General features: G+C 42.1%; 3 protein-coding genes across 17 annotated transcripts in view; 1 reads left to right on the top strand and 2 right to left on the bottom strand.

The window, feature by feature from the left end:
- Positions 1 to 3099, bottom strand: part of LOC123501470 (protein spinster-like) — a 29139-nt gene extending 26040 nt beyond the window's left edge. For 5 of the 8 annotated variants that reach the window (XR_006673645.1, XR_006673647.1, XR_006673646.1 and 2 more), the window contains exons 1-2: positions 2911 to 3099; positions 1386 to 1693 (exon numbers count right to left, since the gene is read on the bottom strand). Coding sequence is in view for 3 of the 8 variants with exons in the window: in XM_045250316.1 (XP_045106251.1) it covers positions 1386 to 1674 (289 nt within the window). In the remaining 5 variants the exon portion in view is untranslated. Of the gene's footprint in view, positions 1 to 1385; positions 2364 to 2910 lie in introns of all 8 variants that reach the window. The other 3 variants (XR_006673649.1, XM_045250318.1, XM_045250317.1) reach the window with 3 other exon arrangements.
- A 3110-nt stretch (positions 3100 to 6209) lies between these two features.
- LOC123501337 (staphylococcal nuclease domain-containing protein 1-like) lies at positions 6210 to 18034 on the bottom strand. Its single transcript, XM_045250119.1, has 16 exons — positions 17891 to 18034; positions 16443 to 16561; positions 15991 to 16133; positions 15089 to 15216; positions 13984 to 14178; positions 13651 to 13818; positions 13014 to 13178; positions 12451 to 12575; positions 11918 to 12115; positions 11425 to 11608; positions 11031 to 11303; positions 9729 to 9944; positions 9353 to 9539; positions 8938 to 9149; positions 8581 to 8784; positions 6210 to 7875 (listed from the first exon to the last, which is right to left on the bottom strand). The coding sequence occupies exons 1-16, from the start codon at positions 17936 to 17938 to the stop codon at positions 7765 to 7767; spliced, it is 2676 nt and encodes an 891-aa protein (XP_045106054.1). The 5' UTR covers positions 17939 to 18034; the 3' UTR covers positions 6210 to 7764.
- Positions 18035 to 20253: 2219 nt separating this feature from the next.
- The window catches only part of LOC123501213 (bestrophin-4-like), an 11392-nt gene continuing 5985 nt past the window's right edge, over positions 20254 to 25660 (top strand). For 4 of the 8 annotated variants that reach the window (XR_006673590.1, XM_045249901.1, XM_045249902.1 and 1 more), the window contains exons 1-8: positions 20256 to 20516; positions 20974 to 21143; positions 21520 to 21630; positions 22065 to 22236; positions 22387 to 22516; positions 23239 to 23477; positions 24224 to 24457; positions 25059 to 25271. Coding sequence is in view for 7 of the 8 variants with exons in the window: in XM_045249901.1 (XP_045105836.1) it covers positions 21073 to 21143; positions 21520 to 21630; positions 22065 to 22236; positions 22387 to 22516; positions 23239 to 23477; positions 24224 to 24457; positions 25059 to 25271 (1170 nt within the window). In the remaining variant the exon portion in view is untranslated. Of the gene's footprint in view, positions 20517 to 20973; positions 21144 to 21519; positions 21631 to 22064; positions 22237 to 22386; positions 22517 to 23238; positions 23478 to 24223; positions 24458 to 25058; positions 25272 to 25660 lie in introns of all 8 variants that reach the window. The other 4 variants (XM_045249903.1, XM_045249898.1, XM_045249904.1 and 1 more) reach the window with 3 other exon arrangements.

Here is a 25660-nt window from a genome sequence, read left to right as displayed (position 1 = left end):
GAAAAAATAAGAACACCGCATCCTCCTCATGATCTAAGTACGAGAGTGAGGAACAAGGCGAAAATCTGTCCTTTTAATGTTTTTTTTTCATTAATAGAGGAAGAATTTAATATAGAGTAACTGGAGAGGTGACAGTGATAGTTAGTAGCGTGAGAGAGAGAGAGAGAGAGAGAGAGAGAGAGAGAGAGAGAGAGAGAGAGAGAGAGAGAGAGAGAGGAAAAAACTGTATTCGAATGCTCGGTTATGCTGTTGCTAACTTTAAGCGGGATTGTAGCGAGCCTTTCTCCGTATTCCTACTTGTTTCGTCTCTCATGTGTTAGTTAGCTGCTAAACATTGTCAGTGTTTGTTTTTCTTTTTTCAAGTTCATAATGCAGAAAGCTTGGTATGACCACTTAACTCTCTTCAGCACCATGACACATTTTCATATTAATCTGTTTACAATTTAGTGATTTTGTACAGCTTCATAAACTTTACTAGGGGATTAAAATGGTGAAGACTAGCCACTTATCTTCTGAGCTCAGTAGACACTTCCTCATGTAAATAAAATGGCCTAATCACACCCCAAATTCATGCGTCCCTGTACTGAAGTGGTTAAATCCGGAAAATACCACTGCAAAACTACAGCCTGTTAATGTACTACCCCTCTTAAGCCATAGCCAGAACTAAGACAGTAGAATTGAAAACATACAAGTAACTTCCACGAAAAAGCCTGTCAAGAGTTCAGACATCGAAAGAGTTTGAGAACACAACTTTCCTCTCAAAAAATGTTACTCAGACCAGCCACCACCACCAGCTTCTCTACCTACGTCAGCTTATTACAATAGTCCTCTCCCCACTTACAATTTCTTCTCCTACCCATCACCTACTATGTCTACTTGTCAAGATTAATCATATTCCTACCACTGCCTGTCAAAATTACCGTACCTAGTCCTTCCTTCCTCACTTCCTTCTTGTCTACCCATCAAGACGACATACTCTTTCTACCTATTATGTCTACCTTGCAAGATTAATCATATTCCTACCTCTTACCGTACCTACTATCTACTCATTCCCTCCTCCTTCTACTTCGTCTACGTGTTATGACCTTCCTTCCTCTTTTCCTCACCTGTCTGACCTACTTCAAACTAGGAAAGGAAGTTTATCCCTGAAGCCTTACAGATGAAGAGTACACTGTCAAACTCACGAGAGAGAGAGAGAGAGAGAGAGAGAGAGAGAGAGAGAGAGAGAGAGAGAGAGAGAGAGAGAGAGAGACAATCTTTACCTTCTGGCCTTCATTTTTTATTTTCATCTACTTTTTCATCGTCTTTTTTTTTATTATCCTTGACCAAAACAAATAATATAAGCAAATAACAAGAGCAACAGGTAAAATCGTCACTCAACATACCTGCCACGGTGAATCTGTCCATGTAATTAATGAGGTTCACGTAGAAGAGGATAATCACCACCATCAGCTGCTTCTTGCTGACGCTGGTGCCGCGCGGAGGGGTAGAGAGCTCGCAGGAGGAAGGGTCGGCAACATCATCGCCCCCTCTTGTATCTGCAGGCGTGACCACAGTTACCGACGGCGCCATCCCGGGTATTAGCTCTTGGTGGGAGAGGTTAGCGCGAAGACCTTCCTCCTCCATCTCTGTTAGTTTGAGGGAGTTCCTGTTCTGTATGTTGTGTGGTGGCATTTATACCTCTCTAATTGTTCTGTTGAAGGGATGACACCTGTTAGTTATTGTTATTTATTAGTTTATTTATTCATCTATTTTTTTTATTATTATTTGGTTGTGCTAGTTTTTTTTTTTTTTAAGGAGTTTCTAGTCAGTTCTTCTTTCGTCTCGTTCTCTTTTCTCTTAGTTTATTTATTTATCTATTTATTTTTCACTATTTGATTATTTTGTTCGATTTTTTTTCTTCTCTTCTTTCTCTTAGTTTGTTTGTTTATCTATTCGTTATTTGTTATGTTATGCTTCACTAATATTTTTTTTTCATTAGTTTGTAGTCTTTTTGTCTTATTCTTCTTCCTCTGTTTATTCATCTATTTTTACTTCCTCGAGATCACTTCAACGTTTCTTGCTTATATCATCTCAATAAACTCTGCTTCTTATCGTTGTCAAAATGTCATTGTTCTCTATTTACTTAACCCCGGAAAATACATGTAGTTTTAATTTAATACATGTTCTTAAAAAAATATCAACGCCTTATCTCCAACTCTCTAAAATGTCAGATGTTTATCAATCTTCATAAATGGTCCAGTTTCTTGTATTTGTCTTCTCTTAAAATATGTCAGTGTTCTAAACACATTCTCTATAAATGTCATGGTTCTCGTCTAACTTTCTCAGAATAAGATCAATGTCTTCTTTAAAATACTGACTGTCTGAAATGTAACAACGTCTTCTCTTCAAATTCTCAAAACTATTCAACTTCTTCATCACGTCCATTCCTTCACCAAACAAAACCAAAACCACCACGATCTTTTACTTCATCAAATAAACAACACCAAACGTCTCTCAACTCTAACCAAGTAATAAAAAAAAAAAAAAAAAATAATAATAATAATAATAATAAATAAATAAATAAATAAATAAACAAATAAAAAAACACCATTAAGCAGGTCCACAGCAACTCTTATCTTGGCCACACACAAAAAAATGTTCCTTCACACGTCACCACCAGCACCACCCACACCAGCAGTTACCAGTCACCACATCACCACCACGCCTTGCCTCGCCCTGCCTTGCTCTCACCGCTACTGTCACCTCACCACCACCAGCATCACCAGCAGGGCACACCACACAGGCAGCGTCACGGGGCCTCGGTCCTTCCTGGTACATCACAAGTCACCAATATGTTTACTTAGACATTTAAGTGGCCAGCCAGCCTCACACACTTTCCCTCACCAAATATATACTTTAATTCCTTACCAGTCGCGTCCTTTCAGGCAATTCCAACACCATAAGTCAGTGAATGGTAAGTAAGTGGCACGTTTCACTAGCACTGCACTTGTGGGGAGTAAACCTAAGTGGTATTCTCAGTCACATGGGCTTAGAGAGCTGTTCCGCACGTACACCCCCTTTGAAGGTCACTCCGCCACTGAACCGTCATGGCTGCTGCACCGGCTTATGTGGGGTGGAGTCTTCTGTTAAGTACCTATTCTTATTTATTTTTATTTTTAATCCCTCAAATACTGATCTATATTATCTCGCATCCATTACAGGGATATAGTAATTCATTCTCTATTTGTCTGTTTAGTCTGTTTTTCGTTTTAAAGGCTAGTTTTTTGTGTATTAGTGATATAATTTTATTGTAAAAGATATCGAAACTAACTGGTGCTACTTTCACCCGCGAGATGTCACTGCTTGTTCTCTCTCTCTCTCTCTCTCTCTTCTAGGGTCACGAGGTGCGTGATCTCTCTCTCTCTCTCTCTCTCTCTCTCTCAACAGGTCTGCGTGATCGAATTTCTCTCTCTCTCTCTGATCGATATGTTAAGGCAGGTTCACACGTGCCAATCTGCCTCTGATATTTTACGTACGTAGAGTTTCCGACTCATCCCCTTCTAGTCGGGAATCGGACGTAGCAACTGATATCGACTATATAGTTAGCGCCTTGGCGGGAATTGAATGTCAACAGCTACCCGCCAAAATATCTTCTTCCTGTGACGATGCTGAAGCGGTGGTTGCTTTTCTTTTGGTGTACCAGAAGGGTCAACATAAGAAAATGGCTGTGAATACGTCCCTGGCTAAGTAGAAGGAAAGAAAGGAGTGTCTACCACACTCTAAATTAGCCTACATTTCTCATAAGAATTGTTAATCTTAAGATCATGCAAAATTGCGGTCAAATTATATCCTGACAAGTCTTCAATCCTCACCTTCAACACACCCTGCATTGAAGGAAACAGTTCTTGTAGAGTGGCAGCTATTTCGTCCAACGATGATGTGCACAAACTTCTTTTTTCTGTATCATTCAAATTTGGTGTCCCAGATGTCTTTTTTCCCTCACCAACTAACATCTGCATATCTGGAGACCACATTTTCAAAACTTACTCCGTGACGTCACGATGTAAATAAAGTCGCAAATCGACTAACAAGACCGACATGGTCTTGTTTTGCGACTTTCTGCAGTCGCTAGGCACCGATTGTGCGTCGGAAACTCTACGTACGTAAAATATCAGTCTCAAATTGCCACGTGTGAACCCGCCGTAAATCTAGTTTCACAATTTGCATATCCCGAGAGGGAAAAAAAAGGGGTGGGGGGATCTGAAAGGCACTGATATTTTTCATTCTCTAGGTATTACTATCATCTCTTTTTCTTGATAAATGCGTATTTCTAACAATATACCAGGCAGAATTGGTAGTAAGTACATGAATATATACATTTTGTCATGCATAATTGATAATAGATAAGAATTATCTATTATCCACTTACAAATGTCTTCATTTATTTACTTACCTTCCTATCTATCTACCTGTCCATTTACCAATCTATCAACATATCAGATTACTTGCTTAACAATCCATCTTCAGTCATATAAATATCAACAAACTGGTATGAGTAGGTGGTGGCAAAATGTTGGGTGCCATGGTGTGGGTGTTGGTGACGGGGCACAACTGAGTTGAGTGCAAGAGTTGATAAGTTTTGCATTTATTTTCTTCAAGGCATTTTCTTTAAGAAAATAATGAATGCAGAACTAGCCATCCCTTTTAATAGAATATGCATATATATATATATATATATATATATATATATATATATATATATATATATATATATATATATATATATATATATATATATATATATATATATATATATATATATATATATATATATATATATATATATATATATATATATATATATATATATATATATATATATATATATATATATATATATATATATATATATATATATATATATATATATATATATATATATATATATATATATATATATATATATATATATATATATATATATATATATATATATATAGTAATGATGAAAAAATTCCATGTTCAAGGAAATCTCATCTTCAATATAAGGAAATGTATGGAAATCTGGCAACAGATATAAAGAATTAAATTCTCCCCTGTGGAAGCACTGCTGATAGGTGACCCTCTACATCAGCTTGTATGACCACAGCGTTGGTTGTCTCAGGGTGGTGCAGATCCATTTCCCCGTCGCACACCAGCTCACACCAACCACACAGGTTCTTGTATAGGTTTGCCTGCTAAAGAGATAGACATCCCCTGTGTGCGTGTGTGTGTATCCAATGGCTTAATATACACCGCATTAGTCTAATCACCTATTCAAAACTGCTCAAGAGGATCAATTACCACTTTGTAACTTAGAGCTATACACCACATTGAGCTTACACAGTTGTATTTATGGTCGTTTCCATAGCACAGCTGATAAACACTGATGAACAAGCTGCCACCACACGTACTCAATAAGATAAACAAAAATAAATAATAATAGTAACAATTAATCTCTACTAGTTATAACTTTTCAAGACAGTAATAGTATAATAGAAGAAATTATTATGGTCCCATATATAATGCAACATTTTAGAATATAGTCACAACTACTAAGATATTCCACAACAAATGAGTGACATTACTTGAACCATGACATCCGTCACTGACCTGCTCCTCTCTGGCTGGCTGGCTGACACAAACTAAAGGTTACAGAATGGCATGAGTTGCATTTGTAAGACATTTATGATCCATGATAATAAAGTTGTCCCCATCCCTTAAAACAACTTGATTTAAATAACAAGTTTTAAAAAATAAACCTTTGAATTACATACATACATACATTATATATATATATCTCTTCATTTATATAAAAGTGGTGTTCTAGAGTAGCTACCTCATTGGTCACAGACATGCACTAGAGAGGGACACTGGTGGCGGTGGTGACTGCTGCTGTAGTAGTAATAATGGCCATTGTGTTGTGGTCATAGTAGTAGTAATAATAGTAGTAGCAGTAGTAGTTTACTGTGGTGTTTGCGTTACTACGTATGTACATTGAGTCTCGACAGCTTAGAGAAGTTACCAATAAGCAATGATAACAATGATGACTGCAATAACAATAAATAAATTATAAAAAATCAACTATAATACATACATACAAACTTCAGCTCTATTCGCACTTTGTTTTCTGTGTTAAGTTGTCTTTGTTTCTCTTATTCTTTCTAAGGATTCCATTACATACAAAGTCCATGCATATATTTTACTTAATATACAGGCATATATAAAAAGAAATTAAGTAAATGTTTACAGTGATGCTTTCAAGAACAGCATCATTTTTCATTATGTCTCCCTTCCCCCCCAAATATGAACAGACACTTGATGCTGCAACGGTGCATTCCCTCACCACACGTCGCTTGCTGATGGCACGCCCGTCACACATACAAACCAAAAAGACAGATGGAGAGACTTTAAAAAGCATTGGATTCAAGAACAAAGGATAACACCTGGACAGAAGTGTGTATGTATCACCATTGTCTGTTGTGTGTGCATGTGTGTGAATAAAAACAATGTAAAAGAAAACCAAAACAACCACAATGTTTACACACCCGTACACACACACACACACACACACACACACACACACACACACACACACACACACACACACACCACAACCACCACCACAAAGGGAACTGTTGTCGTACTGGACTGCTCAACTCTCGCAGTAAGAGGGCGACAACAAGCAACTCCTGAACACATTATAAACATCCATAACCAAGGACACCTACTCTAAATGTTCCCTACTTTTGCATCCTTTCTGAACTCTGCATAAAAGACCCACACTAGAAACCCCCTAGAACATGACAGCAAAACTGACATAAGGGAACCCAAATAAATATGTCTTAGGCAATAGAGAGGTGGTAATGAGCAGTGTCAGCAAGTTCTCAACAGTAGTAGCAGCAGCAGCAGCAATATACTTGAACAGTACAAAAGAGAATAACCCTAGTATGGCCTTAAAAAGTACTTCACAGCTTCCACCAAACACAGGCAAAAAGGGATGTGTGTGTTTATGTGTCTGTGTGTGTATGTGTGTACAGCTTACTTTGATTTAAATTAAACAAGCACAACACAACCAATGCACCCCTACCCAACACACACATACACACAAAGAAAATGTCTGGGAACTAAATAAATTCCTGCAATGTCTGTAACAGAAATCCATAATAAAGAAAACAATCTGGAGCTAAGAATGTCAACACACTAGCAGTCATTAACAAAATAAGAAAGGTCTTCCCGGCCAGCACCATTGCATTTCTCAACATAGTGAGCAGGGGGAAGGGGAGGGTGTAATAAATTAAAACCAAAAGTTAAAGAAGAGAAAAATAATCTGGAACAATTCTTGCCTGAGAAATGAGGAACAAAAGGAGGAATATCAACACACAGCTACCGAGAAGATGAGGAAGATTTACTTATAAGCGACCCAAAATGTGACAAAACACTTGCGACACACACACATACACAAATATACACATACACACACAAACATACATACACACACACAATATCCCAAGATACTAGGGAGATGGAAAGACAAGAAATGTACGTCAATCTGAATAAAAAAGGGGTCACATACTTTGATCCTGCTCCTCTAATCCACAACTAACTCAAATGGGACACAGTACAAGAGAAGGAGCAGAGAAATTGGGAGATGGTGGCAGAGTGGTGGTGGTGGCAGTAGTGGTAGTGGTGGTGGTGGTGGTGGTGGTGGTGGTGGTGGTACAATTGAGTGGATATCCCTCTCTACCGTTCCATTCCAAACTCATGTGCATCGTCTTCAGTGACATCGCCATACTGCCAAACGTTGAGGTGCTTGCGTCGCGCGGACTCCTGGGCGGCGCGGTAAGTGGTCAGCTGTGGGTGAAAGAGTTGGTTAGAAGAGATAGATAGATAGATAGATAGATAGATAAGAAGGTAAGGTAAGGTAAGATAAGGTAGGCAGATAGATGGATAGATGGATAGTTAAATAGATATAGATATAGAAAGAAAGAAAGAATAGATAGACAGATCATCACTATCATCATCATTTTCAATTAACGTCCGCCTTTTCCCATTTGCAACGGGATTGGACAGGCGATGACTGCTCTCCACAACTGGCGATCTTGTGCCTTATGTTCTTCTATTCCCAGATAAGATAAGTATCAGTTCTATTCTCCACTTATCAGCGGTAAACTGCCTGCCTTGTTCTACTTCCTGCATTTCAGTCTTACAATGTTCTCTAATGAATTTATTGTAATATTCAGTTATATTCATATCACTCTCCAGAACCAATTTTTCTTCTTTAATTTACCCATTTTAAGTATCCTTTTATCTAATCTAATCTAATGTGTATATACTGTCCCAGGATTCATAATCTAGCCTAAGAGGAACAACAGTTTAGGCATAACATTAATCTTTAGTACAATTCTCTCTCTCTCTCCTCTCTTTCTTCTTTCTTTTTTCCCTTCTTGCTCGAGTTTGCCTCTCTCTCTCTCTCTCTCTCTCTCAGCCAGCAGATAACCAGAATGTTGCAGGAGCCAAGGCTCAGTCAATCAGCCCTTATCTGCATCCGTCACCTACCATGGACAGGAAGCGCTTGTCCTTCCTCTCATCTATGAGCAGCAGCCCCTGACCCAGCAGCACCTCCGCCACATCAGCCTTGTTGTCCGCCCGCTGCAGGGACACGTAATCCGCACCATTGGCGCGGTACTCCCGGTTGGCCAGCACCTCCCGGTTTTCCACCTCAGTCATCAGGGCGGCCAGGGCATCCTCCACATAGTCTTCCTGTGGTGGAGTGGAAGGCATGGGTGAGACAAGTAGTAGTGGTGATGTTAGCTGCACTTAACACATCACCAGCACACTCACATCACTGTCAAGAATTATCATTCACGTCTTCACATCATCACACTCACATCAATGTCAAGGATTAGCACTCACGTCTTTGCTGAATTTGACCAGGGCCAAACGCAGCTCGTGGGCATAGAATGGCTGCGAGGAGAAGCCGGCGGGCAGGGAGGCACACTTAATACCCTGCGTCACCTCCCGGTTGCCATAGTCAACGTAACGCACAGTCACGTTCTGGCCAGAGACTCGCTCCACTTTAGCACGGTACCACTGGCTGTCCACAAACTGGGCCGCACAGAGATCACCTTGGGGCAAACACCAGCATGATAAGGGAGCACAAAACAAGAAAATATCAAGCATCAAAGGTGACTGTGTGAATCATCCTTTAATTAGATCAAGATTTAAAAAAAAAAAAAAAAAAAAAAAAAAAATGTGGGACCAACATTCACCTCTGGACCTCTACTATTCATAAGGCAAGTGGAGGAAGAGGGAGGAACACACAACACACCTTTCTTCGGAGTGTAGGCTCCACCAAGGGGAGGCTTGCTGGCAAACTCTGAGCGCAGTTTGTCCATGAGCTGCTCCAGTGCCGGGCCATCGCTGCAGTACTGGCCATACAGCGTTCCTTCCCGAGTCACGGCAGTGATGACCAGTGGCTTCAAGTCCACCTTGCGCTCCCCAACCTGATCCTCGGGCTGTAGGGGGGGGCAGGGATCCAGGTGAGTGAAGGAAGGTAGACATGACTGAGTGTGTATGGAATGTCTGAGTGGATAGTAATGTTCAAACTGGAGTGGAAAGGGTCTTACACTCAGGAGAAGGTATGTGGTGGTGTGGCATGTGATGGGTGTCTCTGAGGAACATTGTGGTGGTTAGTCGAGCCTCACCTTCTCATCTTTCTCCTCCTCAACATAGGTGGACCAGTAGTTGAGGTTCTTAGACTTGGCAGACTCCTGTGCTGAGGTCAATTGCTGATAGAACTTAGACAACTCTGCAGTGAAGTGGACAGTGCTGAGTCCTTCCTCAACCAGCAACACGGACAGGTTCTTGCCCTCCACGTGCAGCCAGCCAATGAAGTTACCACCTTTGTCCATGGAGTCAACCTGAGGCCAAAGTAAAATGGTCACTACACCATATTACAAATGGAAATCACATTCCTGCCTTGTCCCTGGTTCACCTATAAGAATACACAGGCTAGCGCTGCCCTTCACAAACCCAACACCTCATGAGGAATGACATACAATAACTAAAAAGTCCCCCTCACCCTCCTTTAAGGGGAGAGTCCGGTTTGGAGACCCAAAAAATATAAAAAAAATGACTTTTTGTGAAAAAAATATATTTGGTAGGTATACATTTTGGCAACTATCTCGCAAAGATTTAAAAGGAAACTTGCGATAGTTTCCTTTAAATCCGTTTAAAGGTCCCGCTCAACCACGTGCAGCAGCTGTGCGTTTGTTTACATCAGCAGAGTAAGTTTTTTCCACCCAATTCTACGAAAAATGCTAAAATCTGAACTTTTTGTGTGTGGATATGATATGGCAAGACTGACGACGAGTCTGTGTGGTATCAGTGTTCGGTGGGTCGGTCACAGGGCTCAGTGCTCTCGTAGCTACAGTCACGCCAGGATGCTGCGCTGTTTCTCGCGACCTCTCTCAGCCCATATCTCAAAACATAAGTTATTCCCCTTCTAACGTTAACCTTGGAGCCAGTTTTAGCTTGATTTCAATGAAACAAAGACTAAAAGGCAGAGGAATACTTTCTCTTCAAATCATCGTCGCTGTTTTTTTTATATATGTCTGGTTTAATTTTATATTAATATTTTTTTGGTCAAAAAAAGGCAAAAAAACACATTTAAAAAAAAAATCATAAAACAAATTTAAAAGCTGAAATGAAAAATCTAACGACGAAGAAACATTTCATATTATAACGTCTCTAAGTCACAGAAAAATGAAGGTTGTGGGGCCAATAATAACGACGGAGATTCGCTTTTAAATTTTCGTTGTAGTTGTAGTTGGAGGGGGGGGGAGGGGGACAAGAATGGGGGTCAATGTCTAATGTTGATGTAAATGATGCCAATACTTCACAACATAAAAATCAGAGCGATTCATGCATATTTACCGGAGATATGGCACCCCCGATCTAAACCGGACTCTCCCCTTAAGCAACACTTCCTGGTGTAGCACACACACCTCAATCTCCACCTCACGCTGCATCACCAGGTTCTTGGTGAAGGCGTGGGCCTCCTCCCCGTAGGGCTCCCCAGTGATGGTTCCTCCAACGCCTCCTGGCGCTGGCCGGGTGGGGCGCGGACAGCTGATGCCAGCCAGCAGGAAGGTGATGAGGCAAGTCTCTCTGGGGATGAAGAGTCTCACACGGGAGCCAGATGCCACAAACTCCACAACAGCCTCGGTGCGTCCAGCACGCTGCAGGAACGGCAGGAAGCCCTTGGCCTTGTTTACGTCCTGCAACAGTGTGGGAGGGAAGGTCAGAAGGGTGTGTGGGACGGAGCAGGAGAGCGATGGTCTCGTCACACACCAGGCAGTGATGGTAAGAAGTGAAGCAGTGAAGGTTGGAGCCACTTACACTGGAGAGATCGGCCACCCGGTGAATGGGTGTTTCCTTCTTGTTGTGCAGACCCTTGCTGGACTTGCTGGCCTTGGCTTCGGCAGAGAGCAGGTCATCGTAGCAGCTGGCACGCTGGTCGTCGTCTTGGCGATACCTGATCACCGTGGCGTAACCTTTGCTCACCATGGCCTCCGCAACATTTCTGGAGGAGAGGTGACACTTAGTGGGGGCCAACAACAACACTGACACTAATAACAACATTGACAGTAAACAAGAGCACTGCATAAAATACATCAAGTACCTCACAGTTTTTTCCTCCCATATCCCTCCCTCCCTTTCTTTTCAAGCCCAACAACACTGGCATCAATAATAACAATAACAATGAACAAGAACACTCCACGAATAACATCAAGTACCTCACAGTTTCTTCCTCCCATATCTCTCCCTTCCTTACCTTTCTCCTTCCCTGTCCCTCTCATGTTTCCTGTCCTCTCCCTACCAAGACACTCACACATCACCAATCCTGACGGTGCAGCAGGTCTTCTCGGGGAAGTTGTTCTGTGCGGGTTGGATGTAGTCGACGGAGCACTGAACCTTCTGGCCAATCAGCTTCTTGCGCAGGAATTCACGTGCCTCAAACAGCCACGGAATGTCATACAGGGGCCGGAAGTTCTTGCCGGGGAGACGCGGTGCATCAACCTCCCCCTGCCTGTAAGTGAGGAAAGATGGGTGTGACTGATGGTGACTGACTTTTCTCTCTCTCCCTCTCTTTTAATGTAAGAGGGGAGAGCTGATCAAGGGCAACCAAAAAAATATACAAAAAGACCCACTTAGTTGCCAGTCCCCTTACAGGTCCAAAAGAGTAAGCCAAAAGAAAGAGATAAATGTATTGAGACCTCCCTCTTAAATTAAGTCAATTAAGTTAAGCCACGTATGCCAGACAGAATGAGTATGTAATGGAGAGTTCACTTATAAAATGTATGATGTGAAAAGAGTGACTGATTTACTAATTTGAAGAAAAGGAAGGTTATTTTTCTGTCTCACCTTGGAGGGCGGATGCTGGAGAGGAAAATCTTCTTGTTGGTGCCATCCTGCCGCTTCACAACCAAGGCATCACCATTCACCACCTCCACCACCTTGCCTGTGAACTCCTTGTCCTTCTCTGCCAGCTGGGAGAGGGAGAACACAAGTAAAAGGAGGGAAAGGTAGATAAGCATGACAATAGCAACACCACTTTACCTCTTCAGCATCATAAGCTATCATATCTATTCTGTTTATTAAATACCATTTGGTGATTTCATACAGCTTCAGGAACTCATGTGGGGGATTAAAATAATGAAGACCTCGACCATTAATCTTCTGACCTCTTTAGACCCTTCCTAATGTCAATAAAATCATCTAATCACACTCAAAATTTAAGGTGTAAAAATGCTTCCCAGTACTGAAGTGGCTAACAGCTCCATGCAAGACTTTTTTTTAATGTATGAGAGAAAAATCTAGCTAAGGAGAGAAAAAAAAAAACATGCCAGTTCCCAAGCAGACCCGAAAGTTAGGCATAAATAAATGTCTCGAACCGTCCCCTCCTCAAGACAGGCATCAATACGTACAGAGAGACTGGAAGGCTTGTAGTCCTGCCACAGCCTCAACTGTTTCTCCTTGGCCACCTTCTCTGCCGTCCTCAGCTTCTCAGGGCCGCCAGTCACTGTAGCAATGGACCAGTCAACACAGCGGGCAAAGCCTTCCCTCAGCAGTGCCTCGGCAATGTTGCCTTTCTGAAAACGGGAAGATGTGTCTCATAACATTAAGTTGTCTTCATGTACAGTAATGTCAATACTTGAAGAATGTGTGTCATCTATCTATTTATCTATTTTTATGTAAGACTGGGAAAAACTGGCCAAAGGTGAACAAAAACAGTTCAACAAAAAAGATCCACTTTGTCTTACTTTCACCCAAACTATGACTCAGGGTTTGTTTGTCACTTCACCAAGATACACTATCGGCCAGGTGTCTCCCAACTAAGTGATTTAAACAATATGTACCTGCTTTCATTATGCAGCAAAACAACTCAAACATACTTAGAAAACAACGGTGGACTTGGACAGCAAGCTCATTATCCTTGCACACACACACACACACACACACACACACAAAAATAGAACCCTGTACAATACAACTAGGTAAATACACACATATACACCACCTCCTACACACACAAAGAGCAAGGGTGGAGTACCAAATGCTCACCTTGTGGACGATGGATCCGACAAAATTGTTATTGTTGAAGGTCTCCAGGATGACTTGCAAATCGCGCTGTAGAAGACGCGACTCGGTGAAGAAGCGTGCCTCATCTGCAAAGGGTTCACTGTTGCCCTTGTCCACCTTGCCCTCTGAGTCCAACTTGTTCATCGGACACTGTTGGGGAGGCAGTGTGAGTTATGGCTGGTGTGAGTTAGCATTGGCTGTGATGGGTGCAAATGTTACTATGGGTGTGCAAGTAGTCACTTCTATTACTCTTTGATGTACTGTTCTGTATATGCACACGCACGCACGCACACACACACACACACACACACTGACCCTGATGCCGCTGATCATAAGAGTGATGTAATGGAAGTCCGGCAGGAGGAAGCAGCGCACCGTGGAGCCGTCCCTCACGTGCTCAATCACAGCATCAAACGGCCGGCCCTTCGCCTTGTCAACAAAGGCACGCATGTTCTCGCAGGTCCACTTCACCTGACGCACGTGTTCAGCGTCACTGCCAGCCCACTTGCCCTGCGGAACGACCACCTCAAGTCAGTGTGGAAGCGGGACACTCGTAAAGCTTAGAATATGACAAGATCAAGTAAGTTTAAAAAGATGGATGCTTTTAAAAGAGATGAAGCATAAGACTAGACAATACAATGGGAGTGATATAATTAATTTAATGCCTCATCTTTTTAACCTCCTAAAGACTTGCATTTTGGTTACTACTTAAAGAGATGGACAAGGATGACTCGACAAAACAACAGGAGTGCTATTATTAATTCAATAGCTTGTCTTTTTAACCTCCTAAAGACTTGTGTTTGTAGTATTTCCAATGAGGAGGTGAAAATAATTCATGTTTGCTATATGGAAAAAATCATATCCAATCACACTACCAGACAACCAATTTGGTAAAGGAGATAGAGACAAGAAATAAAGAGACTTGTGGCAATCCAGGGTCTCCAATAATGTCTGCAGCGGCACATTTCATTAACCTCATCGGTACCAGGATACATTTTCATTTTCATTCTGGTTACTATTTGGCAATTCTACACAGCTTCATAAACATATGTTGGGGTTAGAATAGTAAAGACTCTGGCCATTAACCTTCTGATCTCCACAGACTCTTCCTAATGCAAATAAAATCATCAAATCACACCCAAAAAATCTTTGCAAAATTGAGTCTCAGTATTGAAGAGGTTAACCCCTTGAGTACCTCAACCTACTTCCATATTCATTCTACTTACTATCTGGTGACTTTATATAGCTTTAGAAACTTACATGGGGGATTAAAACGGAAAATACTATTGCCATTATTCTTTTGACCTCCATACTCTTCATAATGTCAATAAAACGATCTAATCATACACAAATCTCAAGGTAAAAATGAGTTGCAGTACTGAAGAGGTAAAGGGTAGACAAACACCACAGACCACCTCACCTTCCCCTGAGACCTGGCTGCCTCCTCCAACTCAACCAGCCTGGACTCGCCCCTGATGCTCTCCCTCCTCACAGACACCAGGCCCTCCGACACCATGGTCTCTGTCAGGTTCTCTCCCGAGCTGACATCTGTGAGGGGGAGATAAACGGTTGACATGGCTCTCTTCACTACCTGACTCAATGTGACCAGTGAGAAGAGAGAAGACAGAAGAGGGAAAGAGAAGAGGAAGACAAAAAGAAAGGAAGAGAAGATAGAAGAGAAAGGAAGCAAAGATAGAAGGAGAGAAAGGAAGAAAGACAAGTGAGAACGAGATGAGGAAGGAAGCAAAGATAGAAAGGGAGAATGGAAGACAGAAAAAGCAAAAGAGAAGAATATAGAAGAGAAAGGAAACAAAGGTAGAAGAGAAAGAAAGACAAGATAGAAAAGACAAAGAAAGAGGAAGAAACAAGACAGAAAAGAGAAAGAGAAGAGGAAGAAGGAAGCAAAGATACATGAGGAAGGAAGACAAGGAAGGAAGCAAAGATAGAAGAGGGAGGGAGGAAGAAAGACAAGGAAGGAAGCAAAGATAAAAGAGGAAAGAAGGAAGACAAGGAAGCAAAGATAGAAGAAGGAAGGAAGACAAGGAGGGAAACAAAGATAGGATGGAGAGAGAGAGAGAGAGAGAGAGAGAGAGAGAGAGAGAGAGAGAGAGAGAGAGAGAGAGAGAGAGAGAGAGAGAGAGAGAGAGAAAGGAAGCAAAAATAAGAGGAAGGAAGAAGACAAGGAAGGAAGCAAAGATACAAGAGGAAGGAAGAAAGACAATGAAGGAAACAAAGACAAAGAACACAAGGAAGGAATGATGGAAGGAAGGAAGGAAGACAAGACACCTTTCCCTCCTCTACCCATCCCTCCCAATAGCTCACCCTTGCCCAGGTAGATGGCGCCATACTCCCTCCCAGTGTTGGTCTTGGTCTCCACCGTGAAGAGGACCTCCTTGCCAATCACCTTCTTGCGCAGAAACTCTCGGCTCTCCCACCCATAAGGCTCATCCACCGTCTCTGGCGCACTGTGGGGGACGGCAGCGATGAGTTACAATAGGATAGGGTAGGGTAGGGTAGGGTAGGTTTGGGTTGGGGTAGGTTATAATTAGGTTAGGATAGTTTTGTGGTGGTGGTGGTGATGGTGAAAATCTGTCTAAGGAGTTTGTTATGACTTATTTTTGATGGTGATGGTGGTGGTGGTGATGAAATTTGCCTAGTGAAGTTACTAAGGAGCTTATTTATTATCTGTTTCTGGCATGGTTCTTATGGTTACCACACACACACACACACACACACACACACACACACACACACACACACACACTCCTACTCACTTATTGGTAGCCCTGCGTGCCGTCCTGGGCGCCACAACATTGGAGAAGTTAATCTGCCTCTCAGGGGGTGGGCCGCCCTTGGGCTGGCCCCGCACGATGACTGCATCACCAGAAAGGACCTGCGGAACACCGGGCCATGAGAACACTGCAACACATGAGAGGAACACTCGACTGGGTGAGAGAGAGAGAGAGAGAGAGAGAGAGAGAGAGAGAGAGAGAGAGAGAGAGAGAGAGAGAGAGAGAGAGAGACTTTACTGCAACAAATATATACAAAATCACATTCTCTTCCTCTCCAATAAACATTGAAACAGCAACTGTCCACCACCACCAGTCACCACGCTACTGTTGACAGTTGCTGCTTGTGTGTCAGAATCTGGATATTTTTTTATTTTTTATTTCTCTCATTTCCAAACACACCAGGTGGTTTTAACTGAGATGAGCCAGCTAGGTAAATAAGTGATCAATACACACAGACAGACAGACAGACAGAGAAATATGGTGACTGATAAACAGACAAACATGGTGACTGACACAGACAAATTATGATGACAGACAGATAGATAGACAGACAGACAGACAGACAGACAGACAGACAGACAGACAGATATATATATATATATATATATATATATATATATATATATATATATATATATATATATATATATATATATATGTATATATATGAGGTGGCTAACACACACACACACAAAAAAAAAAAAATGACAGACAGACGTGACGTACATACATTCATAGGGACGGACAGACAGACAGGTGACGTGAGACATACATACATGCAGAGGGAGGGAGGGACAGACAGACAGACAGACGACACACATGCACTTCCCTGAAGAAATACGGACAATGAACAAGAACGAAGAAAAAAAAAAGTAAAGATGAATAAATATAAACGAATCAAATATGCAACACATTTCCATACACGCAGGTGAAGGTAAGACAGACAGACAGACAAGCAACACACGCACAAGCACACACTAACATAAATCACGTTAAACAGCCACAAACAAACACAAACCAACGAACCAGTGCCACAGAAACACACCACACGCCACAAGAACACGCTTACTTTCCCAGCAACACCACACACCTATTTGTAAACACCAGTCACCTGGTCATTGACACTGCAACACCTAACACCCCGACACCACAACGGCCTCCGTGCCACACACGCCCACACCACGCCACCCCCGCCACCCAAACAACACTTCTGCTTCTATACAACACCGGCCACAAAGGTGTAGTTCTTCGGGAATGGTGGTAAATAATAAGGCTTAAGAGAAAGAGGCCGAGCTGTCAATCTGTTCACATGTGGAGCCCAAATCCTTAGTAATTCCGCCATTCCATCCCTCGGGAAGGGGAATTGCTGGAAATCGGCATTCATGAAAGCATGATTCAGGAGATACAGAAGGATAAATCATGGAGCAAACCTGCTTGACAATGCCGCGGCAGACTGTGGTGGGTTGAGGCGCCGCCATGATTGGTCACTGACGCTCGACTACTAGCCCGATGCTGGCTAAACGTGCTTGATATACCAAACATTCCTTCATCGTAATAATGATTGCTGTTAACTTGCAAAAAATAGGTTAAATATCATAACATTGCTTTTTCTTACCACTAAATTGCACTTGTAGCTGTTTTTCTTTATTTGATGTTCGTATAATGGACTGCGTAACTACCACAATCGAGACTGCATCTTAGTTTATTTACACATTTTACGTCATAGTATATAACATTTTACTATTTTCTGGGTTTTAAAGCATTTTATTTTGGTTACATCACAATATTTGTTTTTTAAGATATGTACTCGAACTTACGCACGATGAGTTTTCAATATGGCCAAACAAAATTATTAAAAACATCGCTAAGATACACAAAGAACTCGGATTTTCATCGGTTTTAATTAAATAAATATCTCGGATGACTAAAAAGATAATACTAAGTGGTATATGTTGACATATGATGTGTCTTTGCGTGGTGATGTGGCATATGTGGCGGTGGTGATGGTGGCGCCCCCGCCAGGCCGCCAGTACAATGCTACTCTCGTGGGAAATTTGAACAAGACCACTCACATAGTCGTCACATTATAATAATCAAAGAAACGATATCCTGTTCAAGGGACAACAAACTGCCGTGTGTGTGCGTGTGCCAACGTGTGTGTCGCGCGTGTGGGAATCAGAGACCAGACACAAGCGTATATATGTTGGTTGTTTGTATAATTGATGTCTATAACTTTTAATATTACTGCCACGTGTGTGTGTGTGTGTGTGTGTGTGTGTGTGTGTGTGTGTGTGTGTGTGTGTGTGTGTGTGTGTGTGTGATATCGTGACATAAGGACGTACTCATCATTAGTGCCAATTAACCATGATGCTGAAGCTATTACTACTACTACTACTACTACGTACTACTACTACTACTACTACTACTACTACTATAAAAATACTACTACTACTATAATACTACTACTACTACTACTACTACTAATGATGTCGCTGCTGCTGTTGAATGTTGCTATCATACATCTGCTGCTAGCTGATATGGAAGTCTGAGCTAGCTATAGTGTTCTTGTCAGTGTCGGCTTTAACTTTAAAATTGTTATGTTAATCTGGATCAGTTTTCTCCTGTTGTTCATTGTACTGCCTCTTGATGCTGTTATGTACAGTGTGTGTGTGTGTGTGTGTGTGTGTGTGTGTGTGTGTGTGTGTTCAGAATATAGTGGTGACTCATGGGTGATCGCTTAATAGACGCATCTTAATTAGAGTATACGCGGACACACTGCACTTCGTTAATCGCATATGTCCTCTCGGTTTATCTCTCTCTCTCTCTCTCTCTCTCTCTCTCTCTCTCTCTCTCTCTCTCTCTCTCTCTCTCTCTCGTTAATCGCATATATCTCCTCATTTAATCTCTCTCTCTCTCTCTCTCTCTCTCTCTCTCTCTCTCTCTCTCTCTCTCTCTCTCTCTCTCTCGTTAATCGCATATATCTCCTCATTTAATCTCTCTCTCTCTCTCTCTCTCTCTCTCTCTCTCTCTCTCTCTCTCGTTAATCGCATATATCTCCTCATTTAATCTCTCTCTCTCTCTCTCTCTCTCTCTCTCTCTCTCTCTCTCTCTCTCTCTCTCTCTCTCTCTCTCGTTATATCTCCTCATTTAATCTCTCTCTCTCTCTCTCTCTCTCTCTCTCTCTCTCTCTCTCTCTCTCTCTCTCTCTCTCTCTCTCTCTCTCTCTCTCTCTCGTTAATCGCATATATCTCCTCATTTAATCTCTCTCTCTCTCTCTCTCTCTCTCTCTCTCTCTCTCTCTCTCTCTCTCTCTCTCTCTCTCTCTCTCTCTCTCTCTCTCTCTCTCTCTCTCTCTGCTGTAGTTTCCAATAATAAAAGAAATTAAGTTATGAAAATATAGTTTGATTTAGCGTAAAGCTTGGGCGGAAAGAAACTATACAAAGAAAAAGAACAGATTTAAGAAGGAAAAAAGAAAGAAAAAACAGGACAGTAGAAAAATCAGAGTTAAGAAAATAAAAGTAATGGAAGAAAGAAAAAAATATATATGGAGGAGTGTCTATAATTAACTCACCTCATTTATTCCAACTCATATCGCGCGGGTCCATCCCTTAAGAAGACCTCATAAATTCACACACACACGCACACACACATACGTACTCCGTTTCACTCACTTATCAATAAAGAAAAAAAAGAAAAAAAAAAGATTAGCAATACTAGATATACTTATACCTTAGCTAGAGATAGAAATAAGAAAGAGAGAGAGAGAGAGAGAGAGAGAGCTCCTTTACATACACACACACTACAAGAAGCCCAACGTAGTGCAAGAATGTGACCTGAGCTGCATTCCACACTAATCATTAAATCTGTCACGCTACACTGACTGGTTGCCTAGACACGGTGGGCTGGCAACTGACGGGACAATGCGCTAATTTATATTCAATTGGCTGTCCTTTCTTCCAACTAGAGCTGAGAGAACATGGAGAATAGACAGAGAGAGAGGCTGGGGTGTATAGAGCGTGAACGTGTGCAAGGAGTAACCTGTTGATCGTGACACAGGTAAGGCGCACAGGTGTAGGCGCTCTTGCAGGGGGTGTGACTCGTGTGTGTAGGGGATAGCATGTGACTGCTTTGATATGTGCAGGTTGTGTTATGCCAGATTATTGATTGTAAGCCACTGTAATTGGTGCTCTCTCTCTCTCTCTCTCTCTCTCTCTCTCTCTCTCTCTCTCTCTCTCTCTCTCTCTCTCGATTGAGGGTTGATATGAGAGGTTTAAGATAAGCAATATATGGTCGTGTTTTTTATTGTTTTTTTTTTTTTTTCACGATTTTTCCACCCTGTTTCACTGTCATAATCTGTTCTGCAACTCAGCATATTGTCTGTTACTCATCTTCATTTCAGTCATGCATTACTGTACTGTTTAACCTTCATGTTTCTCATCATACACATCATTATTCTCCTCATTGGTAAGAGATCAAGTTCACTAATTGCATCCCATTATTTTCTACTTTATAGGGTGGTGGTGTGAGACGAGAGGAGGTGAAGGGGAAGTAGTGTGTGTGTATGTGTGTGTGTGTCAAGGTGTCATTGTACAACAGCAGACAGTAAGGCAACATGACTGTCACCTACACTCATGAGGTGGCAGACTGCAAGGGTTTTGGTAACTTCTGGCGGCTTCTTTTCAGGTATGTTCTCTCTCTCTCTCTCTCTCTCTCTCTCTCTCTCTCTCTCTCTCTCTCTCTCTCTCTCTCTCTCTCTCTCTACAGAAAAAAAGAAATAGTTCTAACCATAATTAATGTTACCAATTTGACTAACTTCTTTCTCATTTTCTTTTTTCTTTTAATTTTAAGTGTATGGAAGCTAACTATGAATGATAAATATAACTAAAAGAATAAATGACTGCTAAATTCCCACTGCTAAGAGAAAATATAAGTAAGTAAATAAAAATATGCTTAATTGCCACTGATAAGAAAATGCTCAGACAAATTGCTTTCAAATACATGCCAGTACTTGAGGTTGTAAGTGTACAGAGATGTGAGTGACCCGTGACTTGCTTCCTAGATGGCGAGGCAGTGTGTACAAGCTGGTGTGGCTGGATCTGCTCTGCTACACCACCATCTACACTGTCCTGTCGGTGGTGTACAGGGTGGTGCTTGCCGAGGACCAGAAGAGGTGTGGATGGCGGTGGTGGTGATGGGAATGGAGATGGTCACACACACACACACAAACATATTGAGGTGTATAGGTTTTACTAATAGAATTGTGAATAAATGGAATGAGCTTAAAGTTTCAAGAAAGTGTCTCTTTAAGTTAGACTGAGTTGTTGCTTGGTTATGTTAGGTTAGTTTGCTTAACCCCTTCAGTACCATGACGCATTTTCATATTCATTCTGCTTACTATTTGGTGATTTCATACAGCTTCAGAAACTTTTGTGGGAGATTAAAATAGTGAAGACTGTAGCAATTAATCTTCTAAACTCCATAGACCCTTCCAAATGTCAATAAGATTATCTAATCGTGCACAAATCTCATGGTAAAAATGTATCCCAGTGCTGGAGGAGTTAAGTTGGTTGAGGTGTCACTGAAGAATGTATCATCTTTCCACAGGTTGTTTGAAAAAGTGTCCCTCTACTGCAACTACTTCAGTGACTACATTCCTGTGTCCTTTGTGCTGGGTTTCTATGTGTCCATTGTCATCAAACGTTGGTGGGACCAGTACCAGACCCTTCTGTGGCCTGACTCCCTGGCGCTGTTTGTCTCCACCTGCATGCATGGCCATGTATGTCTGCTCTCTCTCTCTCTCTCTCTCTCTCTCTCTCTCTCTCTCTCTCTCTCTCTCTCTCTCTCTCTTGTCCTGTAAAATGTCAAAAAATAAGTTGCCAGGTATTTAAGAACACAAGCTCTAACGTGACCTGTAAATGACTCACAGGACCGCCAGGGAAGGCTGATGAGGCGCACCATTCTCCGTTACGTCAACCTTTCCTTCGTCCTCACACTCACCATGATCACCCCAAGAGCTAAGAAGAGATTCCCCACCTTGGACCATATTGTAGAAGCAGGTGTCTGTTTGTCCTCTTCTTATGGTTCTTTGTATCTATATTTGTTCTGATTTCATATATTCTTCTTTGTCTCTGTCATCTTTTTTTAGTGTTTGTTTATGTGGGGTTGGAGGTTTATGGGTGTTGGATGTTTTATGAGTCCCTATGTTTTGTAGTTGTTGGTGTTATCTTCTCTGCTGTTCACCTTTATCATGTCTCCCTCCATACATGATCTCCCTGTCCTCTTTGCTCTTTTAGTTACAGTATCTCCACCTTCCTATCTTTTTGTCAATATTACTACCTCCACCTTGCTATCTTTGTATCCATATTACTTCCTCCACCTTCCTGTCTTCATATTACTACCTCCACCTTGCTATCTTTGTATCCATATTACTTTCTCCACCTTCCTGTCATCCTATCTCTTTTCATTTAGTTTTCATTAAGTCAAGACACACAGACACACACAAGCCAGAGGACCGGGGTTCGATTCCCCGGCCAGGTGGAGATATTTGGGTGTGTCTCCTTTCACGTGTAGCCCCTGTTCACCTAACAGTGAGTAGGTACAGGATGTAAATCGAGGAGTTGTGACCTTGTTGTCCGGGTGTGTGGTGTGTGCCTGGTCTCAGGCCTATCCGAAGATCGGAAACAATGAGCTCTGAGCTCGTTCCGTAGGGTAACGTCTGGCTGTCTCGTCAGAGACTGCAGCAGATCAAACAGTGAAACAAACACGTCCACTTTTGCAGGCTTCATGACAACAAATGAGAAGAAGATTTTCTCTGCCATGGTAGAAAAGACAGACCACCCCCTCTATTATGTCCCCCTGGTGTGGGCTGGAACCCTAGTGTCTCGGGCCAGGAAGGAGGGCCGAATTAGGGACGACTTTGCAGTGAAGACGATCATGGACGAGCTAAACAATCTGCGTATCAAGATTAACGGCTTGATTAGCTACGACTGGATCAGCATCCCTCTGGTGTACACTCAGGTAACTATTGTGGCTCAGAGTGGTCACGTTAGATTAGCTGAATAAGTAAATAGTGTAGGTTAGGTTACAGTGAAATAGTGATTAGCTACTGATTAGGTTACATGAATAAGTCAGTAGTGGTTAGGTTAGATTACATGAATGAATAAATAGTGGGTTAGGTTAGGTTACATGAATAAGTAAGTAGATAGGAAGGTAGAGATAATTTAAGTTGTGGATTGAAGGAGAGATATGATTGCAAGTGATTGTAAAGTGGTCGTAAGTTACATGGTGAATAAAGGACTTAATTTAGCCTAGACTTCACTGTAGGAGTTAATATATTTTGTATGTGTAAGTCGAATGGGTGAGTTTATAGTACAGTAGTGATTCTAGAAGGAATTATTGAGTGATCATGTCAGACAATAAAAGAAGTTCATTTACCCTAGACTTTAATCCCTTCAATACTAGGACACATTTTTTTCTTGAGATTTATGTGCAATTAGACCATTTTATTGACATTAGGAAGGGTCTATGGAGGTTAGAAGATTAATGGCCACAGTCTTCATTATTTTAATACCCCACATAAATTTCTGAAGCTGTATAAAATCACCAAATAGTAAGCAGAATGAACATGGAAATGCGTCATGATACTGAAGGGGTTAAAATGAATACAAGTTGAATTGATGAGTCGAGATTGTAGGCCAGACTGAGATGTAAGGATAACTCACATCATCCCTCACCACCATCTACACTACCATCATCATCCGTAGGTGGTGAGTCTGGCTGTGTACACCTTCTTTGTGTCTACCATCATGGGACGGCAGTTTCTCGACCCCAAGCAGAACTACCCAAAGAATAACATCGACTTCTACTTCCCAATCTTCACCATGCTGCAGTTCTTCTTCTATATGGGCTGGCTCAAAGTGGCAGAGTCCCTCGTGAACCCATTCGGTGAAGACGATGATGACTTTGAGGTGAACTGGCTCATCGATCGGAACATTCAGGTGTGTTGTGTGTGCTTCTAACACCTTACCACACCACAACACAGCCGTAGATAAAGACCTTAACCACCACTACCAGCACCACCATTACTCACCCCTCACACACACACACACACACACACACACCGCGTAGTGTAGTGGTTAGCACTCGACTCACAATCGAGAGGGCCGGGTTCGAGTCCCGGTGCGGCGAGGCAAATGGACAAGGCTCTTAATGTGTGGCCCCTGTTCACCTAGCAGTAAATAGGTACTGGATATAACTCGAGGGGTTGTGGCCTCGCTTTCCCGGTGTGTGGAGTGTGTTGTGGTCTCAGTCCTACCCGAAGATCGGTCCATGAGCTCTGAGCTCGCTCTGTAATGGGAAAGACTGGCTGGGTGACCAGCAGGTGACATAGGTGAATTACACACACACACACACACACACACACACACACACACACACACACACACACACACACACACACACACACACACACAGTACAAATCACAACACACATACCAGTTTTACAATGAACACCACACTATACCACACCAAACACCACACCACACCACCAGACAAAAACTTTAATCACCACCACTCTCTACTCACCCTCTCACTCCACAGGTTTCATATCTCATAGTGGACGAGATGCACAACGAACACCCGGAGCTGATGCAGGACCTGTACTGGGACGAGGTGTTCCCGCAGGAATTGCCTTACACTGTGGCAGCCGAGCAGTACAAGCGTGACCCCCCAATGGGCAGCACCGCCAACCTGCGAGTGCCCGAAGCTGAGCAGGAATTTGTACCCACGTTGGAGGAGGTGCTGGAAGAGAAGGTGGGTGGAGGAGAGGTGCAAGAGATGCTGGAGGAGGCAACTGTAGGAGAGGTGATGAAGGAGAAGATGAGTAGAGGAGAAGGGCTGGAGGTGCTGGAGAGAAGGGTATTGAAGATTTTGGATGATGATGATGGATGAGAGGTGCTGGAAATGTTTGGAGGAAAGCGATGGTGGAACATGAGAGAGAGAGAGAGAGAAACGGAAAGGCAGTTTGAACTGACAGTATACTCATTAAGTGTGTGTGTGTGTGTGTGTGTGTGTGTGTGTGTGTGTGTGTGTGTGTGTGTGTGTGTGTATGTATGTATGTATGTATGTATGTATGTATGTATGTGCACATATGCTTACCACACCAACTTACAACTTAACCAAACAAAAACACACAATATGAA

This window comes from Portunus trituberculatus, chromosome 9, assembly GCF_017591435.1.
Source record: "Portunus trituberculatus isolate SZX2019 chromosome 9, ASM1759143v1, whole genome shotgun sequence".
Taxonomy (NCBI): Eukaryota; Metazoa; Arthropoda; class Malacostraca; order Decapoda; family Portunidae; genus Portunus; species Portunus trituberculatus.
This window is presented reverse-complemented; position numbering and strand designations above follow the sequence as displayed.

What these genes read in the sequence shown, in the direction of transcription:
- LOC123501337 (XM_045250119.1), bottom strand. Translation starts at nt 17,938, where the DNA reads ATGGCGGCGCCTCAACCCACCACAGTCTGCCGCGGCATTGTCAAGCAG. An exon ending in CAGCCAGGTCTCAGGGGAAG is followed by an intron (nt 14,179 to 15,088) that starts GTGAGGTGGTCT and finishes GTCGTTCCGCAG; the next exon opens with GGCAAGTGGGCTGGCAGTGA. An exon ending in AGCGTGAGGTGGAGATTGAG is followed by an intron (nt 9,945 to 11,030) that starts GTGTGTGTGCTA and finishes CTTTGGCCTCAG; the next exon opens with GTTGACTCCATGGACAAAGG.